Source organism: Mytilus edulis, chromosome 2 (assembly GCF_963676685.1).
Source record: "Mytilus edulis chromosome 2, xbMytEdul2.2, whole genome shotgun sequence".
Lineage (NCBI taxonomy): Eukaryota > Metazoa > Mollusca > Bivalvia > Mytilida > Mytilidae > Mytilus > Mytilus edulis.
This window is the reverse complement of record NC_092345.1, coordinates 1,887,708-1,907,280: the sequence shown is the minus strand read 5'-3', so window position 1 is coordinate 1,907,280 and position 19,573 is coordinate 1,887,708. Positions and strand designations below refer to the sequence as shown.

Genomic DNA, 19,573 nt, shown 5'->3' with positions numbered 1-19,573 from the left:
GGGAAAGCAAGACATAGCCTAGATTCTGTCAACAGCTTCACGTTAAAGTTTAATTACACATCAATAACTTTGTCAAACCTTCATGGAATTTCATTAGATTTGGAAGAAAGCTTGTTTATAACCAAAATACTGAATCAGGAGAAATATTTTGAAATATTTTTTTTTGGTAATTTACTGATAAATGGACTTTTTTTTTCTTTTTTTTTTTTTTAAGTTTTTAACATTCAAATTTAGTTTAAGTTTTTTTGTCATCAATAACTTTGTCCAACATCAGGGGATTTTATGAAATTTGGACAGAAGCTTTTATATGATCAAACGACAATAAGTAACTCGGCTGGTGATATCGTAATGTTTATCTAATTACAGGTAGGAGAAGCAAGGGCTTTGTACAACTTTGGTAATGTTTATCTAATTACAGGTAGGAGAAGCCAGGGCTTTGTACAACCTTGGTAATGTTTATCATGCAAAAGGCAAACATATGGGGAAGTGTGGAGATCAAGATCCAGGGGAATTCCCTCTAGAGGTCAAGGAAGCCTTACAAAAAGCTGCTGAATACTATGAGTAAATGAATTTTGACTTTTATTTTTTTAGCTCACCTGGCCTAAAAGGCCAAGTGAGCTTTTCTCATCACTTGGCGTCCGGCGTCCGTCGTCCGTCGTCCGTCGTCCGTCGTCGTCGTTAACTTTTACAAAAATCTTCTCCTCTGAAACTACTTGGCCAAATTAAACCAAACTTGGCCACAATCATCATTGGGGTATCTAGTTTAAAAAATGTGTCCGGTGACCCGGCCAACCATCCAAGATGGCCGCCATGGCTAAAAATAGAACATAGGGGTAAAATGCAGTTTTTGGCTTATAACTCAAAAACCAAAGCATTTAGAGCAAATCTGACATGGGGTAGAATTGTTAAACAGGTGAAGATCTATCTGCCCTGAAATTTTCAGATGAATCGAATAACCCGTTGTTGGGTTGCTGCCCCTGAATTAGTAATTTTAAGGAAATTTTGCTGTTTTTGGTTATTATCTTGAATATTATTATAGATAGAGATAAACAGTAAACAGCAATAATGTTCAGCAAAGTAAGATTTACAAATAAGTCAACATGACTGAAATGGTCAGTTGACCCCTTTAGGAGTTATTGCCCTTTATAGTCAATTTTTAACCATTTTTCGTAAATCTTAGTAATATTTTACAAAAATCTTCTCCTCTGAAACTGTTGGGCCAAATTAATCCAAACTTGACCAAAATCATCTTTTGGGTTAGTAGTTTGAAAAATGTGTCCGGTGACCCGGCCATCAAACCAAGATGGCTGCCATGGCTAAAAATAGAACACGGGGTAAAATGCAGTTTTTGGCTTATAACTCAAAACCCAAAGCATTTAGAGCAAATCTGACATGGGTAAAATTGTTTATCAGTTCAAGATCTATCTGCCCTGAAATTTTCAGATGAATCAGACAACCCGTTGTTGGGTTGCTGGCCCTGAATTAGTAATTTTAAGGAAATTTTGCTCTTTTTGGTTATTATCTTGAATATTATTATAGATAGAGATAAACTATAAACAGCAATAATGTTCAGCAAAGTAAGATTTACAAATAAGTCAACTTGACTGAAATGGTCAGTTGACCCCTTTAGGAGTTATTGCCCTTTATAGTCAATTTTTCGTAAATCTTAGTAATCTTTTACAAAAATCTTCTCCTCTGAAACTACTTGGCCAAATTAATCCAAACTTGGCCACAATCATCTTTTGGGTTAGTAGGGTTTGAAAAATGTGTCCGGTGACCCGGCCATCCAACCAAGATGGCCTCCATGGCTAAAAATAGAACATGGGGTAAAATGCAGTTTTTGGCTTATAACTCGAAACCCAAAGCATTTAGAGCAAATCTGACATGGGGTAAAATTGTTTATCAGGTCAACATTTATCTGCCCTGAAATTTTCAGATGAATCGGACAACCCGTTGTTGGGTTGCTGGCCCTGAATTAGTAATTTTAAGGAAATTTTGCTGTTTTTGGTCATTATCTTGAATATTATTATTGATAGAGATAAACTGTAAACAACAATAATGTTCAGCAAAGTAAGATTTACAAATAAGTCAACATGACTGAAATGGTCAATTGACCCCCTTAGGAGTTATTGTTCTTTATAGTCAATTTTTAACAATTTTCATAAAATTTGTAAATTTTTACTAACATTTTCCAATGAAACTAATGGGCCAAGTTCATTATAGATAGAGATGATTTTAAGCAGCAAGAATGTTCAGTAATTTTGTCATGAATCCATCTGCTTCCTTTAATATTCACATAGACCAAGGTGAGCGACACAGGCTCTTTAGAGCCTCTAGTTCTCTCACTTGTCACCATAGACTTGTGTAGGATTCTAACCTAGATGTGGCCCAGTAAACTAATCCTATTATACAAATCAAGTAGTCCTTTACTGTGCCTATACAAATAGCTTTGACTCTTCAGAATATAAATATGGTAAATTAGTTCTACAGGAGTTAACACATGTTCAAATCTCATCCATAAGGAAGAGACAATGCGTTGTAACAAAACAAAAAAAGAAATGAGTGAATCGCAAGAACTCTAAAAGGAGCAAGACCAGTTACATTGACAGGGTAAGCATCCTGCTCCATCACCCACATGCCATTTCACATTCTAGAGTTATGCCCCTTTACAAATGGGAAAAATTGCTGAATTTTTCGTTTCCATTGTCTAACTTAAATTTTATGCATCAAACGAAATTTTATATACAATGCTTATAAAAACAAAACAAAGATCAAGTTAAAATTTTAATGGTGTCAATTAAACTGTTCTAGAGTGTAATGCCCCCCCCCCCCCCCCCCCCCCCCGTCTTAACATGAAAAATACTGAATTATTTTGTTTCCATTCTCAAACTTAAGTTTGCCTCAACAAACTACATGTTATGTGTTATGTATCGACTACAAGTTATGTGCAAAATGTTTTTTTAAGGTTAACATTTCAGATTATGTATATCTATTTCAGAGAAAACCTACGGTTAGTTAAAGAACTTAGTGATAAAGCTGCTCAAGGTCGAGCATGTGGTAACCTTGGTAACACACATTACCTGCTGGGTAACTTTAAATTAGCGATCCGCTACCATGAAGAAGTAAGTATTTCTTGTTTTATAATTTTTTCATTCTGCGTGTCCGTTTGTTCATTTTTCTGTCTGTCTGTCCTGCTTCAGGTTTAAGTTTTTGGTCAAGGTAGTTTTTGATGAAGTTTAAGTCCAATCAACTTGAAACTTAGTACACATGTTTCCTATGATATGATCTTTCTAATTTTAATGCCAAATTAGAGTTATGGCTTCAATTGACGGTCCATTGAACATAGAAAATGATAGTAAGAGTGGGGCATCCGTGTACTATGGACATTTTCTGTTACTCAATATGTACACTAACAAATAAACAAAAATGGTTTTGTGTGCAAGTTTGAATATTAGGTTCTCAACACTAATTAAACAAGCAATCACTGTATCGTTCCTAAATTGATTTAGAAAACAAGAAATGATCAAACATATTTTAAATTCCTTGTATTTATCGTAACTACAGCAATGACATGTTTCACTATTTTCTTCCTAACAATTTTTCAACTTTTAAACTGCAACCAATTGGACAATTTCAGTATCTGCCAAGCTATTTAATTTGAAATGAAGAATTTGGCCAAAATAAAAATGTGTAACTCCCTCCCCAAAAAAATACTTTTATACACCATAATCATAAATTGCGAATAAATAGTGGTGTGGTGTTTACATCAATGATACAGAAACCCAACAAAAAATAAACAAAAATATAACATATTGAGTCAGTTAACGAATTATATTCATTATTTAACAAACTTAATATTTCAGAGATTGTCCATTGCTAAAGAGTTTGGAGACAAGTCTGCAGAGAGAAGGGCTTACAGTAATTTAGGAAATGCTCACATATTTCTCAATGAATTTGAGACTGCCTGCGATGATTATAGGTATAAGTAATTTATTTGTATGGGTACCAATTTTCGTGGATAGAATAGCATCTGAGTTATGATCATTATGTGTATTAATGAAAGGCATATAATTTGATACACCAGACATAGGACTCATCAGTGACGCTCAGATAAAAAAAAGTTAGAAATACAAAGATGAAGAGCATTGAGGACCCAAAATTCCAAAAAGTTGTGCAAAATCATAGCTATATTCAGGCATTTTTCCAATGATACAGCCAGTTAAGTGAAAACTTTCTAGCATTTAGACTACAGGAGAGTTATGTAGAATAACTATAAACCCATAATTGGACGAACAGGGGTAAAACAATATGCCACCTAACTTTTAGTTAGGGGAGCTTAGAAATGGTAGCAGTTGTCAGAGTTATATAATATTTAGTTAAAAGAGGTCCCTTTAAACAGCTTTCATTGCACTTTTCATAAGTAAAAAAAATTGGATAAAGATGTGTTAACTAGTGCAACACTATCTAAATATTTTGACTGATCTGTTGGGCCATTTTGCAACTTTTAAATGCTAACATCTAGATAATTATATCTAGTCTATCCTAAATTTGTTTCTACAACAAGAGCACCAATCATTAGTTTTGAACCTTTATCTCAAAGAAACTATTGGACTTGTAAACTAATATATTTGACCTCTGCTGTTGTTTTTTATTTGGGCGGGTTGTTGTCTCTTTGACACATTCCCCATTTCCATTCTCAATTTTAATTTTATTAATATATTTGAATATGTTTCAGGAAATCCTTACAGATAGCCAAACAATTAGGAGACAAAGCTTTAGAAGCCCAAGCTTGTTACAGTTTAGGCAATACTTATACATTACTAAGAGACTATGAAAAAGCTATTGAATATCATTTAAGACATTTAGAAATAGCACGTGAGTTAGAGGACAGAGTAGGAGAAGGTCGTGCATGCTGGAGTCTAGGAAATGCACACAAGGCATTGGGGCACCATGAGGAGGCATTACCATATGCAAATAAACACTTACAGATATCAAGGGAGGTAAGTCTAAAGTAGAAATAGCATGTGAGTTAGAGGACAGAGTAGGAGAAGGTCGTGCATGCTGGAGTCTTGGAAATGCACACAAGGCATTGGGGCACCATGAGGAGGCATTACCATATGCAAATAAACACTTACAGATATCAAGGGAGGTAAGTCTAAAGTAGAAATAGCACGCGAGCATTTGTTAGATTATTGATGAATGGTAATGAAATACAAAATTAATTAATATGTGTTCTGGTAATTTACATATTAATTTTGATGTTTAATTTAAAATATGAGTTTTTATACAATTAATGTCATTTTAATAGTGCAACAAAAAGATAATGACAAAAAATTTGTGAATTAAAAGGTTATGTACAATGATATGATTGTAGATAGGAGATGAAACTGGACAGTTAACAGCAGAAATGAATTTAGTTGACTTACAAACAGCTTTAGGTATCACTGATTTACATGATATGTGAGTGTTTACTTTACTAAAAGGATTCAGTTTAAAGCTATTTCAAATATTTAAAAAAAAAATACAAATCCACAATAAATACAGCAAAAACTGCATGAAGTGCAACAAATGGTGTATAGATTATACAAAGGATAATCGTTGTATATTGTATTACAAAGATAAGGTATTCAAAATCAGAAAAGCTTTTTTATAACTAAGATTAAGATTCATTGTATCCTGTTTTTAATGTAACTCTTTTAAAGGCTTTGATATTATAAAAAATAATCATTTTCTCAAATTGATATTAAATATTATTATTTTTATTTTTTTTATGCATTGTAAAGTGCTTATTTTTAATAAGCTCTATATAAGCACCGTAAATAATAATGATAATGATAATAATCATGCTAATATAGCATAGTTAACCTTAAACATTTTTTTAAAATTTTCCCCATGTTAAAATGAAGATTTTTCCCTTTCCAAAATTTCAAAATATCAAGTTTTTACCAGATCTTAAAGATAATAAACATTTCTTTGTCAGAATCTGCATTAGTCAGTTGCAAAGTGATGTAACACTAGTACTGGATCCCTATAAATGTTTGAAAAAAAATCTGAGTTATCTCCCTTCAGCCTTTCAGATTATTTGGATGAATCAACATCAACAAGTTAGAAGTATAGATCTATCTGTTCATTTTTTACCACAGAATGATCTGATAAAAATGTTGTCTAGAAACAATCACCATACATTCTTGTCCCCTTACACTTCAATTATAATTAGTCTTTAAGTTTGTACTCCATCTGTCTGTCCATCCGTCAGTCCGGCAATTCAGTTTTCCAAACTTTTTATCTTCATACTTAGAGATTTTGATTTGAAAATGAGTATATAGTGTTATCATGCTAAATTACAGATCAAGTGTGAATTTTTTTCCGGTCTGATGATTTTGTGTAGAATTATGGTCCTTGAACTTAAAAAATTCACTTAAATAATTAGTTTCAACACATTTTGTTGGTCATGCTTGAAGATATTGACTTGATAGTTGATGCTATAACATGTCATATATCAAGTTTGAGTTTTGTTCCAATACAATTTATTTATTTATAACCGGTAGGGAACAATGTATTGCTATGCTGACAGAATGCTTGTTACATATATCACAGACTGTTCAGATCCCAATCCCAAAACTAAATATTCTGAACTGCTATGATAAGACCATTTGAATCCATCATAGATTTTGTTGGTTGTAGGGGTTGAGGCAAGGGTCGTACCCTCTCCCCTCTTATCATAGATACTAGAAGTTAAGCAATTAAATGATCCTACCCACCTATCGTCTATATTAGTAATATATTCCTACCCTAAATACAATATATGTATTATTTTTAGTTGCAAGTCTAAATTGAAAACTATGTTCAAACCTATGATTGCGTTGGATAAAAACCGCAATTTTTATATGTGTGCATGTAAAACAAATTTCATTGTAGAAGGGTCTAAATACAGCACAAACAACATTTTCCAAAAGATTTTTTTAGTTGCTACATAATACCTTTCTAGGACTAAATGTGTTTGACCTTTCCTTCACTTAAGTGATGTCTAGAAATGAAAGGGAGACACATGTTTTAGTCCTTAAATAGTTCCATTTAGTTTTTAAATGTAGATTTAATTTTACTTAATTTCCTTTTAAGAATTGACTGCTTCTTTTTGTAAATTCATTGGGTTGTAAAAGTGTTAACCAAAGTACATTTCGTATGAAGTGAAGAAGTGCTTCATTATAGAATGTGCGCATGGTTAATGCTTTTGCAACTCTATGAAATTACTAAAGAAGCATTCAATATGTATAGATTATAATATGCCCTTTTCCATATTGGCCCTGGTATCATCCCGAGACTCCCATATCGGCCTTGAGGCAATTTTGAGGTAATTGCATATGCAAAACCCGACGCATTCATAACAAATATGTGATAATTATTATTACATTTTTTCGCTACACGATTTCTATCAATTTTTTTTTTATTTACCTTTGCACTTTACTGCAGAAGCTCATGTCATCATGAATGTTACAATTCATTTTGAAATGAAGATTTATTTAAGCAAGCCGTGAGATGCTGTTGACCAATCAGAATAACGTATTATAATACAATATACATCTAATGTAATTATAAACAAATGAATTAACGTAAACCAGTAATAATTTGCCTGTCAAGAAGCTGTTTAATATGTTTGCCATGATTTATACCTGTATTGGAGATTGAGGAATAGAGAAATAACCTAATTATCTTTTTTTCAGCAAACTACAAACCAAAGACGAAACAGACTTACCACTGTGTGAGTATTGTTCAACATTATTTTTGATTTTGGATAAATATAAAGATTCCAAAATCTTCTAGGAAGTTGGTCTGTTTCTGGCAAGAACAGATTTGTTTTATTTCATTCTATCAAAGTTAAAATACTTTAATGAACTCAAAAAGTCAATTTATGTATTTTTGTGCTACTTCAATGCTCAAACTATCTGACCCAAAGTTGGCAAACCTGGTAGAATTATTTGATTATTATGGCTATTACTTGACCATACTATAGGGTTAGTTTTATTTGACAATTTTTATGGAGTTATGGGTTTTGACCCATTTTTGTGGCCTCTTTTGAAAGCAGAAAAATATTGGCCCTGAAAAGTTGTACCATCCATTAGGAAAAGACATAAAGCTACATGCTTACTATAAAATGACATAAAATTGTGATAAATTTATATGCTATACATATATTTACAGCAAGAAGGCCATTTAGACGACACAGTATGGAAAATATGGAGTTGATGAAATTGACTCCAGACAAGAAGGTGGGATTTAGATATTTTCCTTTATTTTCATATTTCTAGATGAAAAGTTTTTCAGAACTCTCTTCTATGAGTATTTAAACTTAATGATATGGAATTGCTTTAAACAAAAGTCTTGCTGAACCTAGAGAGCTGTTACTGAGGTTAAATGAAACAGGCACATGATTGTTAAATACCCATTATTTCAAAAAACAACTAACTAATTATACCCCCGCTTTAAAAAAGCTTTAAAAAAGGGGGGGTATACTGTTTTACCTCTGTCTGTCCGTCAGTCCGTCCGTCCGTCAGTCAGTCCGTCCCATGAAACTTTCGTCACATTTTTCTCAGGAACTACACATCCACCCTTTCTGTAATTTGGTATCAACATTTATATATGTCAGCCATACCGTGTGATGCGTTTTCAGATTCATCACTTGACAACTTCCTGTTTACCGAACACTTGTCTGATTTTACACATGATAGCCAAGTTGAAAATTTTCGTCACATTTTTCTCAGGAACTACAATACAAGGATTTCTGAAATTTGGTTTCAGGATTTATATAAGTCAGCTATACCGTGTGATGCGTTTTCAGATTCATCACTCGACAACTTCCTGTTTACCGAACACTTGTATGATTTTACACATGATAGCCAAGTTGAAAATTTTCGTCACATTTTTCTCAGGAACTACAATACAAAGATTTCTGAAATTTGGTTTCAGGATTTATATAAGTCAGCTATACCGTGTGATGCGTTTTCAGATTCATCACTCGACTACTTCCTGTTTACCGAACACTTGTATGATTTTACACATGATAACCAAGTTGAAAATTTTCGTCACATTTTTCTCAGGAACTACAATACAAGGATTTCAGAAATTTGGTTTCAGGATTTTTATAAGTCAGCTATACCGTGTGATGAGTTTTCAGATTCATCACTCGACAACTTCCTGTTTACCGAACACTTGCATATTTTTACACTATTAATATTATCCACTTGCGGTGGGGGTATCATCAGTGAGCAGTAGCTCGCAGTTTCACTTGTTAAACTTTAAAGGCAATCATTTACTTGTAAAACTTACAAATATATAAAATCTGCAAGATCTGGGATCTTTTGAAAGATTTGTCTGACATGAGACAAAGGGGGGTAATCTGGTTTGTTATTGTCTGTTGAATACTTCTCGACAAATATAATAAAATGACAATCTACTCTTTAACATGAGTTACATCAAACTAATTTTATTCAATGACATATACTAACTTGATTTTCTTTTTAGGCGGAGTTAATGAATGGTGGAGCAAGACCAAAAGTCCCTAAATTTCAGAAGGCTGCAAGTGTAGCCACTGAGTCTGATTTGTCACTTAACAACAGAAATAAAGAGAAACTTCAGTCAATACAACAAGTAAGGCTTCCTAGTTATCTGACAAAAATAGTTCATGTCTTTTATTTACTATCTGACAAAAATAGTCCATGGCTGATATTTACTGACTAAAATAGTCCTTGTCTTTTATTTACTGTCTGACAAAAATAGTCCATGTCTGATATTTACTGACAAAAATAGTCCATGTCTTTTATTTACTGACAAAAATAGTCCATGTCTTTTATTTACTGACAAAAATAGTCCATGTCTTATATTTACTGACAAAAATAGTCCATGTCTGATATTTACTGACAAAAATAGTCCATGTCTGATATTTAACTGACAAAAATAGTCCATGTCTTTTATTTACTATCTGACAAAACTAGACCATGTCTGATATTTACTGACAAAAATAGTCCATGTCTGATATTTAACTGACAAAAATAGTCCATGTCTTTTATTTACTATCTGACAAAAATAGTCCATGGCTGATATTTACTGTCAAAAATAGTCCATGTCTTTTATTTACTATCTGACAAAAATAGTCCATGTCTGATATTTACTGACAAAAATAGTCCATGTCTAATATATTTACTGACAAAAATAGTCCATGTCTTATATTTACTATCTGACAAAAATAGACCATGTCTGATATTTACTATCTGACAAAATAGAGCATGTCTGATATTTACTATCTGACAAAAATAGCCCATGTCTGATATTTACTGACAAAAATAGTCCATGTCAATTTGAAGGATCGTGAAAAGGCCTGTTGTATGGTAAAATTTAGGCTTTTACTGAAAGTAACCTCTTTTTAAAGAAGAAACTGAATATTCTCAAGTCAGCATCCTTGCTATTGACTTTATTATCAATGAATTTAAGATTTGAGTATGCTTGAAATAGCAGTGACAGTTAGCAAGCAAAACTCAAATAATCACTACAAAAAATGGATATGAGTACAAGATTCAAGTATGCATGAAATGTTTGCCGCTGAACAGATAGCAAGCAAAATTGAAATAATCACTCCCCAAAAAATGGATATGAGATCAATGCTTAGATAAAGCTACATTAGCTTTTTATCCATTACTACCACAGCCAATGAAAAGGACCGTCTGAGGTGGTATATTATTTTTATGAGTTTTCATTTGCTTCAGGTATCTTTTGATGATGAAAGTTTCTTTGATTTGTTGTCAAAATTCCAAAGCAGACGACTCGATGACCAACGATGTTCAATCCAAGTAGAACCTGTTACCCCGAGAACTGGTACAGATAACAGTAAACGTGTAACAGGTATGGTCTAAAATATTAGTACTAATATAAATATTATAAATAAATAGTATGATATAAAATATCAGGTTACAAAGGGGGTAATAAATAAAGGCAACGGTAGTATATTGCTGTTCAATAGTCATGATTTGATTATGCATAAACACATATGGGTAAATGAAGACTCTCTGTTTTTATACGCCCGTCAAAATTTTGACGGGACGTATTATGGTATACAAATGTCCGGTGTCCGTCCGTCTGTCTGTCTGTCCGTCTGTCCGGCGTAAACATGTCGCACCGTAACTTGAGAACGACTTATCTAAATTTCATGAAACTTAATATAGTTGTTTTTTATGATGGTCAAATGATCTGTATACTTTTTGGTGAAAATAAGATTTAAACTTTTTGAGTTACAGCACTTTGTAACAACTAAAACAGGGGTGTGTTTTTTTTCACATGTCACACTTTATCTCAAAAACGATTCTTGATTATTGCTTAAAACTTTACACACTTCTTAGTTATATTAATCTTAATATTTGTATACTTTTTGGTGATGATTCAAAATTTCATTTTTGAGTTATTGAGTATTTTGTATAAAAGGGGGAGTGTTTTTTACATGTCGCGCCGTATCTCAAAAACGATTTATGATTATTGCTTAAAACTTTACACACTTTTTTGTTTTATTAATCTAAAGATCTGTATACTTTTTGGTGATGACTCAAAATTTTATTTTTGAGTTATTGAGTATTTTGTAAAAAAGGGGAGGGTTTTTTTTACATGTTGCGCCGTATCTCAAAAACAATTTATGATTATTGCTTGAAACTGTACACACTTCTTTGTTGTATTAATCTAAAGATCTGTATACTTTTTGGTTTGATTCAGAATTTTATTTTAGTGATAATTGTTTTAAAAAAAAAAACAGGGTGAAGGGGGGTTTTACATGTCCCACCATGTCTCAAAAGCAATAAATGGTAATTGCTTAAAACTTTCTCAGAAACTATTTATGATTATTGCATTAAACTTCCACACAAGATGTCGGGCGTATTATGCGCTCATGGCGCAGCTGTTTATTATTAATGCGAACAATGTCACAAATATGAATGCATAAAGTTGAAAATATAAAATGATTTAATAAAAATTTAGAATATAATTTTGTTAATGTGTCTAGATAATGACTTTTGTAATAATTACTTCGTCAAATATTTTTTTTTATATTTCACGTCTAGAAATGTTAAAACTAATAAGACAACTAAAAGGTAAAAATAAATGTTACATTTAGATGTCACTCAGATTATTAACTAGTAATTGATGTAAAACCAAGCTTCCTTGACACTTGAAAACTTGTGTTCACAATAAATGTAGAATATTTTCCTGCAATCAACTTCACAGTAGTTTCATATTGATATTCACAGCACTTATTTAAATATTGAGATGTTAATTTTAGCAAGGTACTGTTGTATAACCAGATAGTGTTGAGGGATAAAGGCAGCTAGTCACGTATTCACAATTTAAACAGCAGCCTATCAGCTGTGGTCAGTTTGACCCTCGGTTTGGTCATATTCTCAGGTGTCACACCACCGATTCAAATCCTTATATATTTAATCAAACTTTTTCAATTTTAACAGCTCTCTAAGTCTTTCTTAATAAGTTTAACTTCATGAGAATCATGTTTATAACTTGAATTGTACAATTTATACTTCTCTGGGCAAATTTTAAACCAATATTGAAAGTCTTTTAGCGAGACGTGACCTTATGGAAGTAACCTATGTCTAAAGATAGCACTTAAGTCTTAATAAGCATACTATGTACCACATCTACACTAAAATTGTTATGCTAATTCTTGCACAGGTAAATTTTTTAGTTAAAACTATGTTTCTCTTTCAGCAAAAGTTTCATCATTCATATAAATTTATTCACTAATTAAAGTAAACAATCATATCAAAAGCACTATTTGTCTGGCACTGATGTAGGCAACAGGGGCATTATGGTTTCCCTTTACTATTTGCCCTATTTTTATACGACAGCAAACATTTTTTGGGGATCGTATACCGGTAATGGTATGATGTTGTCGTGGTCCGAAGACACAATGGTTTCCAGACAAGTGAATAGATCTCTATGAAAGTTTTTAAGAAGGTACAATCCCACAAAAGGAAAGTTGGGATTGATTTTGGGGATGATGGAATTAAGGGCACAAAAGGGGCCAAAAACAAGCATTTTTCTAATTTCAGGATAATAACTTATGTATTAGTATTTTGAATGCTCTGAAATTGTACCACAATGTTTAATACGACAAGTAGAAGGTTGGGACTCATATTAGGGGTTATGGGGCCAACAGTTTAGGAATTAAGGGTTTAAAAGGGGCCAAAACAACAATTTTTGTAGTTTCCGGATAATAACTTGTGTGTAAGTGTATGGATCTCTCTGACATTGTACCCCAATGTTCCATATCACAAAGGAAAGGGTGGGATTAAGTTTGGGGGTAATTGCCCCAAACATGTAGGAATTAAGGGCCAAAAACAAGCATTTTTCTAGTTTTCAAACAATAACTTGTGTTTAAGTGTATGGATCTCTCTGAAATTGTACTATAAAGGTAAGAATTGGATTGAGTCTTGGGGTAATTGCTCCAAGGGGGGATTCAAAAAGGGGGGGAAAGAATTTTTTCCCCAATTTTTTAAAGGAATTCATATTTTTTTCAAAAATTGTCAAATTTTTGAAAAGTTTCAAGAACAAATCTCAATTGCACAGTATTGTGCAATAGATTTATAAGATCTTTGACCACATTTATTTTGTGTCAGAAACCTATATTATGTCAAAAAATTTGATCACAATCAAAAATCCAGATTGTATCAAGCTTGAATGTTGTATCCAAATTTGCCCCAACTGTTCAGGGTTCGACCTCTGCGGTTGTATTAGGCTGTGCTCAGCAAATCATTTTATTTAGTTTCTGAACTCTTAACTTTAACTTAAATAACAAAATTTTATGAAACTCATACACAACAATGCACAATGAGGAGAGCCACATCACACAGCCAGGGTATAAATTTGGCAGTAGGTCATTCATTGTTCTAGAGTTTAAATTTGAAGAAAATAGCTCATTTTTCAATTTCTAAACTCTAACCTATTTGTCTGTTTTATCTTTAAAATTAAATCTAAAATTTAGTGATAAAACAACTATTTTATAAAATGAAAATTACAGTACAGAAACCTTTCCAATGATTTATTTTTGATAAGAATGAACAATACAGGATAGAAAATTTTCCAGACTGAAATATGAAATTACTTCTCAGAAAATTATTTATAAACAGTTTTTTTTAAACCTTTTTTATTGACTTATATTTATAGTGTCCTCACCTGGTGCTCAAGAGTTTTTAGATATGGTAGCTGGGATCCAGAGTTCTCGAATGGATGATCAGCGAGCAGATTTACGATTCCCAGGATTAAATTCTCAGGATGTGATTGACCAAATTCTACAACAGAAAGAAGAAAATGTCCCAGATGATAACTTCTTTGAAATGTTGATGCGATGTCAGGTAAATTTAAGTCATTAATTAAGATTTCAAAATTAAACAACAATCTTTGGAAATGTAATGCGATGTCAGGTAAATATAAGTCTTTAATTAAGATTTCAAAATTAAACAACAATCTTTGGAAATGTAATGCGATGTCAGGTAAATATAAGTCTTTAATTAAGAATTCAAAATTAAACAACAATCTTTGGAAATGTAATGCGATGTCAGGTAAATATAAGTCTTTAATTAAGAATTCAAAATTAAACAACAATCTTTGGAAATGTAATGCGATGTCAGGTAAATATAAGTCTTTAATTAAGAATTCAAAATTAAACAACAATCTTTGGAAATGTAATGTGATGTCAGGTAAATATAAGTCTTTAATTAAGAATTCAAAATTAAACAACAATCTTTGGAAATGTAGATGCAATTGCTGAAATTTTAGTCATAAATGATAAGAATTCAAAATTAAATTGAAACCTTTCAGAAATATTATTGTGATATCAGGTAAATTATAGTCATTAATTAAGATTTCAAAATAAAACAACACCTTTCAGAAATGTTAATGCAATATTGGGTAAATTTTAGTCATGAATAAAGAATTCAAAATTAAAAGACACCTTTCAGAAATGTACATACAATGTCTGATTAATTTAAGTCATAAATGAAGAATTCAAATCAACTTGAAATTACAATCGTCCTTACTGCAAACATTTTAGATCATTTAAATATATAAAAAATTACTGAATACGGTAACACTCTTGTTTCTAGCTGGTTATGATTTATTGTGCATTACATTGTTCTCAACAGGGAACCAGAATGGAGGATCAGAGAAGCTCAATCCCTGTTTCAAGGCCAGCTCCTACAGTACCAGATGAAGACTTTTTCAGTTTAATTCAGAAAGTACAATCCAGTAGATTAGACGAACAAAGGACTCAAGCACCAAAACAACCTCCTGATCCAGGGAAGAAAAATCGAAAGAAATAATTTATTTTTATATAATTTGTTATCATCTTTTCATTTGTTTTTTGTTGATTTCATCTTTGAAAATGTATCATTGTAACTTCAAGGTTCCTTTAACGAAGGTGGTATTCAGTGCTAGATATAATCATGTATCATTGTATTATAATATTGTTCCAAATATCTTTAAAATTAAACAAAGGCTTTGTCAAGACCTAGGAATATGTAACATTGTATCAAAAGCCTACATATTGTTCTGGATTTCTTTAAAAGTAAATGTAGGTCATGTTAAGACCTGGAAACATGGAACATTGTATCAAGGGCCTTCATAAATTTCTTGGTCCTCTAAAAGTAAACCATGGCCATATCAAGTGCTAGCATTTAATATGACCAACATGATACACCTAGACATGTGCAGTATTGTAGCTAGCACATGGTCTCACAAAAAGTTATTTAACATTTTAATTTGCAGTTCACCAATTTACAAAATATGAAAAATAAAAATAGTACCCTAGGAATGATTCTTCAGTGTTACATAGTTCGTTCCATTTTTAACCTGGGATGACTTTTCTAATTAAATGCTAGCAGTAAGGTTATGATTCTGCAACAACTGGAAGAAACCTATCAAATCCATTTTCTGTGTTTTAGATTGTTAGTGCTATCTGCTTCTGGGTATGTAAAAGTTCTGTCTCATTAAGTAATATATACCACTTACATTTTTTGTAAGTGTTTCAAGAAAAAGAACAAAAATCATTTAAAAAACTCATGAAGGTTAGCAACTTTGGAAGTTAATTTTTGAAGTTTTACATTTTATTTTGAATTGTATAAATAGGGTAGGCTTTAAGTGGACATTTGGTTAGTAAAATAGGTTATAATGTTGAGCATCTTTACACAGACTCTCTCGTGATTAGGTAAAAAAAAAACAGTTTTCTGCTTTAATATCCAATCAAGGAAATTATTTGCTGCTTTTGCTTAAGAGGGTTTAGTTTTGTTTGCTTAGAGATAAAATGAATTTTTTGGGTTATCAGATGAGGGGTTTTAAACACAAGAGGTCCTAACGCATACTTCCCCCTGTCATCTGTGTACCTAATCAGAACATCAATTGTTTTAAATCAGTATGCACGTGTCTGAATGTATCTTCACTATTCTGAAGTCCTTTTTAAAAATATTTAGTCTTAATATTTGAGACTTATAAGGGTCAGGTCAACCCCTCTCATTGGGGATATCCCCTATAAAGGGGGAAATGTGCCAGATCTGACAATATATTTCTACACAAATAAAAATTCTACAAATAAGGATTGAATCTCACAAATATATATGTATGTAACAGGATTTTTTGTTCAATAAATCTTTTCTTTTTCTTATGTTTTAATAAGAAAGTGATTGATAAGTAGTTAAATAAATCTCTGCAACTCTCAACATGGAGATTTATAGTTGTATTGCTAAATCACAAGATACAAAAATGAAAAACATTTGTTTAAATTAGCATTAAAACTGCATGGTAAATTATGTTTGGATGTTTTATGTTGACTTGTTTATTTTATAACAGTGATTTTCACAGTTTGTATATTTTTACATGTATTAAATGTTAAGTCAGTCACAAAATATTATATTTAGTCTTCATGGAAACACATATACAAAACTAGTTAAAAATAGGGTTTTAGTTCATACTGTTCAGGATGTTGACAATCATTGTACATTAAGCAATAATTAGTTAATTGTTTGTTAAAACAGAGCTGAACTTTGACATTTAATATTCAATGGAGGAATAAAATCACACACTAATGACAATACTTCAGTTATGACAGACACAATAATAAAATATCTGCTGCATGGTTTTTTTTCTGTCTCTATATAAATACAGGTAATAATTTAAAATACTTGAGGGAGTTGTAAAAAAAAAATAGATGTATCTTCTCTCAATTGATAAAATTAAGGTATCAAATCAAATTAGATAATAAAAAAAATTCTCAAGTAGTGATGAATCTGAACGTTTATACAAGGATGAACTATATACTTTTAACACTTCAAATTACATTGTTGTATTTTGATTACCTTTAGAACATTGTAACAATTGAATACTTTTGTTGATTCTCTTTAGAACTATAGAAATACTTACATGGTAATTTTAAAACCCCAGGAATTATAATGTAAGGGCTGTTTCATTTAAATACATGGTACCCAGGGAAGACACAATGAAAATGGGGTCGGAAATAAAACAGGCAATTTTATATTTCACTCGTATTTCTATTACCTGGTATACAAAAAGTATTTGACATCTACCTATAAATAAAAACTCTAAGGACTTTCATGGATCACATGCATGATTTTATGGAACAGCCTTGGGCCTCTTTTAATATTTATATTGTTTAATATTATACGCTCATCTTTGAATTTTTAAATGTTATATTTAAACATGTTATGATTGAAGATTAGAAAATAATAATTTATTGTTATCAAAATTCCAGGAAAGGAGTAATACTTAATAAAACTTTGTGTTCAGTACTTAAATTGAATTAATCATGTAAAACACTCTTATCAGTCAAAAGTTCATGTTATGTGCAATATTCACGGTAGAAATTTTTATGAATTGTAAATATGTATTTCCTGCTTATTGTGTTAAGTAAGTAAAACAAAGTAGAAATTTTAGTGTTTTAGTGAATTATGACTTCAAGTAAACTTATTAGAGATCTGTTGCATACTCCCTTTTTTCTTTACATCTAGAATGATTCATTATTCAATGCATTCTGGTCAGAAAGCGTATTTAGAAATATACTTTTTTTGTTTCCAAGCAATAAAATTCATGTACCAGTAATAGTGTGAATAATAAAATGAACCATATCCCGTTTCTAATTTGGGTAACCTTTGATGGTTTTGTTGTACTGTTTACCATGTTTGTTTGATAACAAACCAGTCAATTGGTGTGACGAATTGTCATCTCATTGCCCATTATAACGTTTTATTGTTTAATTTTGAGACTACACGTGTGCTTCAGTTCTTTGCATGGTTCCCTCCCACAAGTTAAGTTTTTAACTAGGTTTGGGACACCATGAACTAGGACATATTTTTTATGTCAGAATATTTGTACTGATTAGTAATATTTGCCATGATCATAAAAGGCAGTGATGAAAAGGATGACTGGTTCTTAATCTATCATAGCAAACACAATTTAAAACAAGAGACCAGATTATGAACAGCAGGTCCACAATTAACTTGGAACTATTAGTTTTTGTAGCATGTTGAAAAGAAATAATTACAAAAAACTTCAAATTGTATGTCTGTACACCTAAATGAATACAGAAAAGATGTAGATATATTTGTTTATTTATTTTCTGATTAGAAGGATATTGTAAAACTAAGAATTGTTTCATTGTTATAGTAGAAGTACATTATGTAAACAAACTACATAAAGATTTAAAACATTAATTTCTTGTTATCTGTTGAAGTTAGCCTTGTACGGTTTATAATCTGTGTAATTCTAATACACAGAGAATTTGTTCGAAGGGCCTCTTTTTAGCTCACCTGGCCTAAAAGGCCATGTGAGCTTTTCTCATCACTTGGCGTCCGTCGTCGTCGTCATTAACAATTTTTCAAACATCTTCTCCTCTGAAACTACTGAATGGATTTGAATGAAACTTAGCATGATTGTTCCTTAGATTATCCTGCACAAAGTGTGTGCTTCGATTTTTGAACGTCAAATAACATGGCCGCCGTTACTTAAAATAGAACATAGGGGTCAAATGCAGTTTTTGGCTTATATCTCAAAAACGAAAGCATTTAGAGCAAATCTGACATGGGGTCAAAATGTTCATTAGGTCAAGATCTATCAGCCCTGCAATTTTCAGATGAATCAAACAAACCATTGTTGGGTTGCTGCCACTTAATTGGTAATTTTAAGGAAATTTTGCAGTTTTTGGTCATTATCTTGAATATTATTATAGATAAAGATAAACTGTAAACAGCAAAAATGATCAGCAAAGTAAGATCTACAAATAAGTTAATATGACCAAAATTGTCAATTGACCTCTTAAGGGGTTATTGTCCTTTAATGACAATTTTTCACAATTTGTTCGTCATATTTGCTAACTTTAAAAAGTCTTCTCCTCTGAAAGTACTGAATGGATTTGAATGAAACTTAGCATGATTGTTCCTTAGATTATCCTGCACAAAGTGTGTGCTTCGATTTTTCATCCGTCAAAAACATGGCCGCCATTACTTATAAATAGAACATAGGG

At 31.6% G+C, this 19,573-nt stretch overlaps 1 protein-coding gene across 2 annotated transcripts in view; it reads left to right on the top strand.

The window, feature by feature from the left end:
• Positions 1–18,764, top strand: part of LOC139510058 (G-protein-signaling modulator 2-like) — an 85,168-nt gene extending 66,404 nt beyond the window's left edge. Inside the window, exons 5-16 of one of the 2 annotated variants that reach the window (XM_071296278.1) lie at positions 367–386; positions 433–561; positions 2,999–3,122; positions 3,864–3,979; positions 4,736–5,000; positions 5,375–5,460; positions 7,722–7,759; positions 8,200–8,267; positions 9,520–9,645; positions 10,758–10,893; positions 14,212–14,399; positions 15,189–18,764. In XM_071296278.1, coding sequence (XP_071152379.1) covers positions 367–386; positions 433–561; positions 2,999–3,122; positions 3,864–3,979; positions 4,736–5,000; positions 5,375–5,460; positions 7,722–7,759; positions 8,200–8,267; positions 9,520–9,645; positions 10,758–10,893; positions 14,212–14,399; positions 15,189–15,365 — 1,473 coding nt within the window. In that variant the 3' untranslated portion in view covers positions 15,366–18,764. Of the gene's footprint in view, positions 1–366; positions 387–418; positions 562–2,998; positions 3,123–3,863; positions 3,980–4,735; positions 5,001–5,374; positions 5,461–7,721; positions 7,760–8,199; positions 8,268–9,519; positions 9,646–10,757; positions 10,894–14,211; positions 14,400–15,188 lie in introns of both variants that reach the window. The other variant, XM_071296280.1, reaches the window with a different exon arrangement.
• The last annotated feature ends 809 nt before the right edge of the window (positions 18,765–19,573 follow it).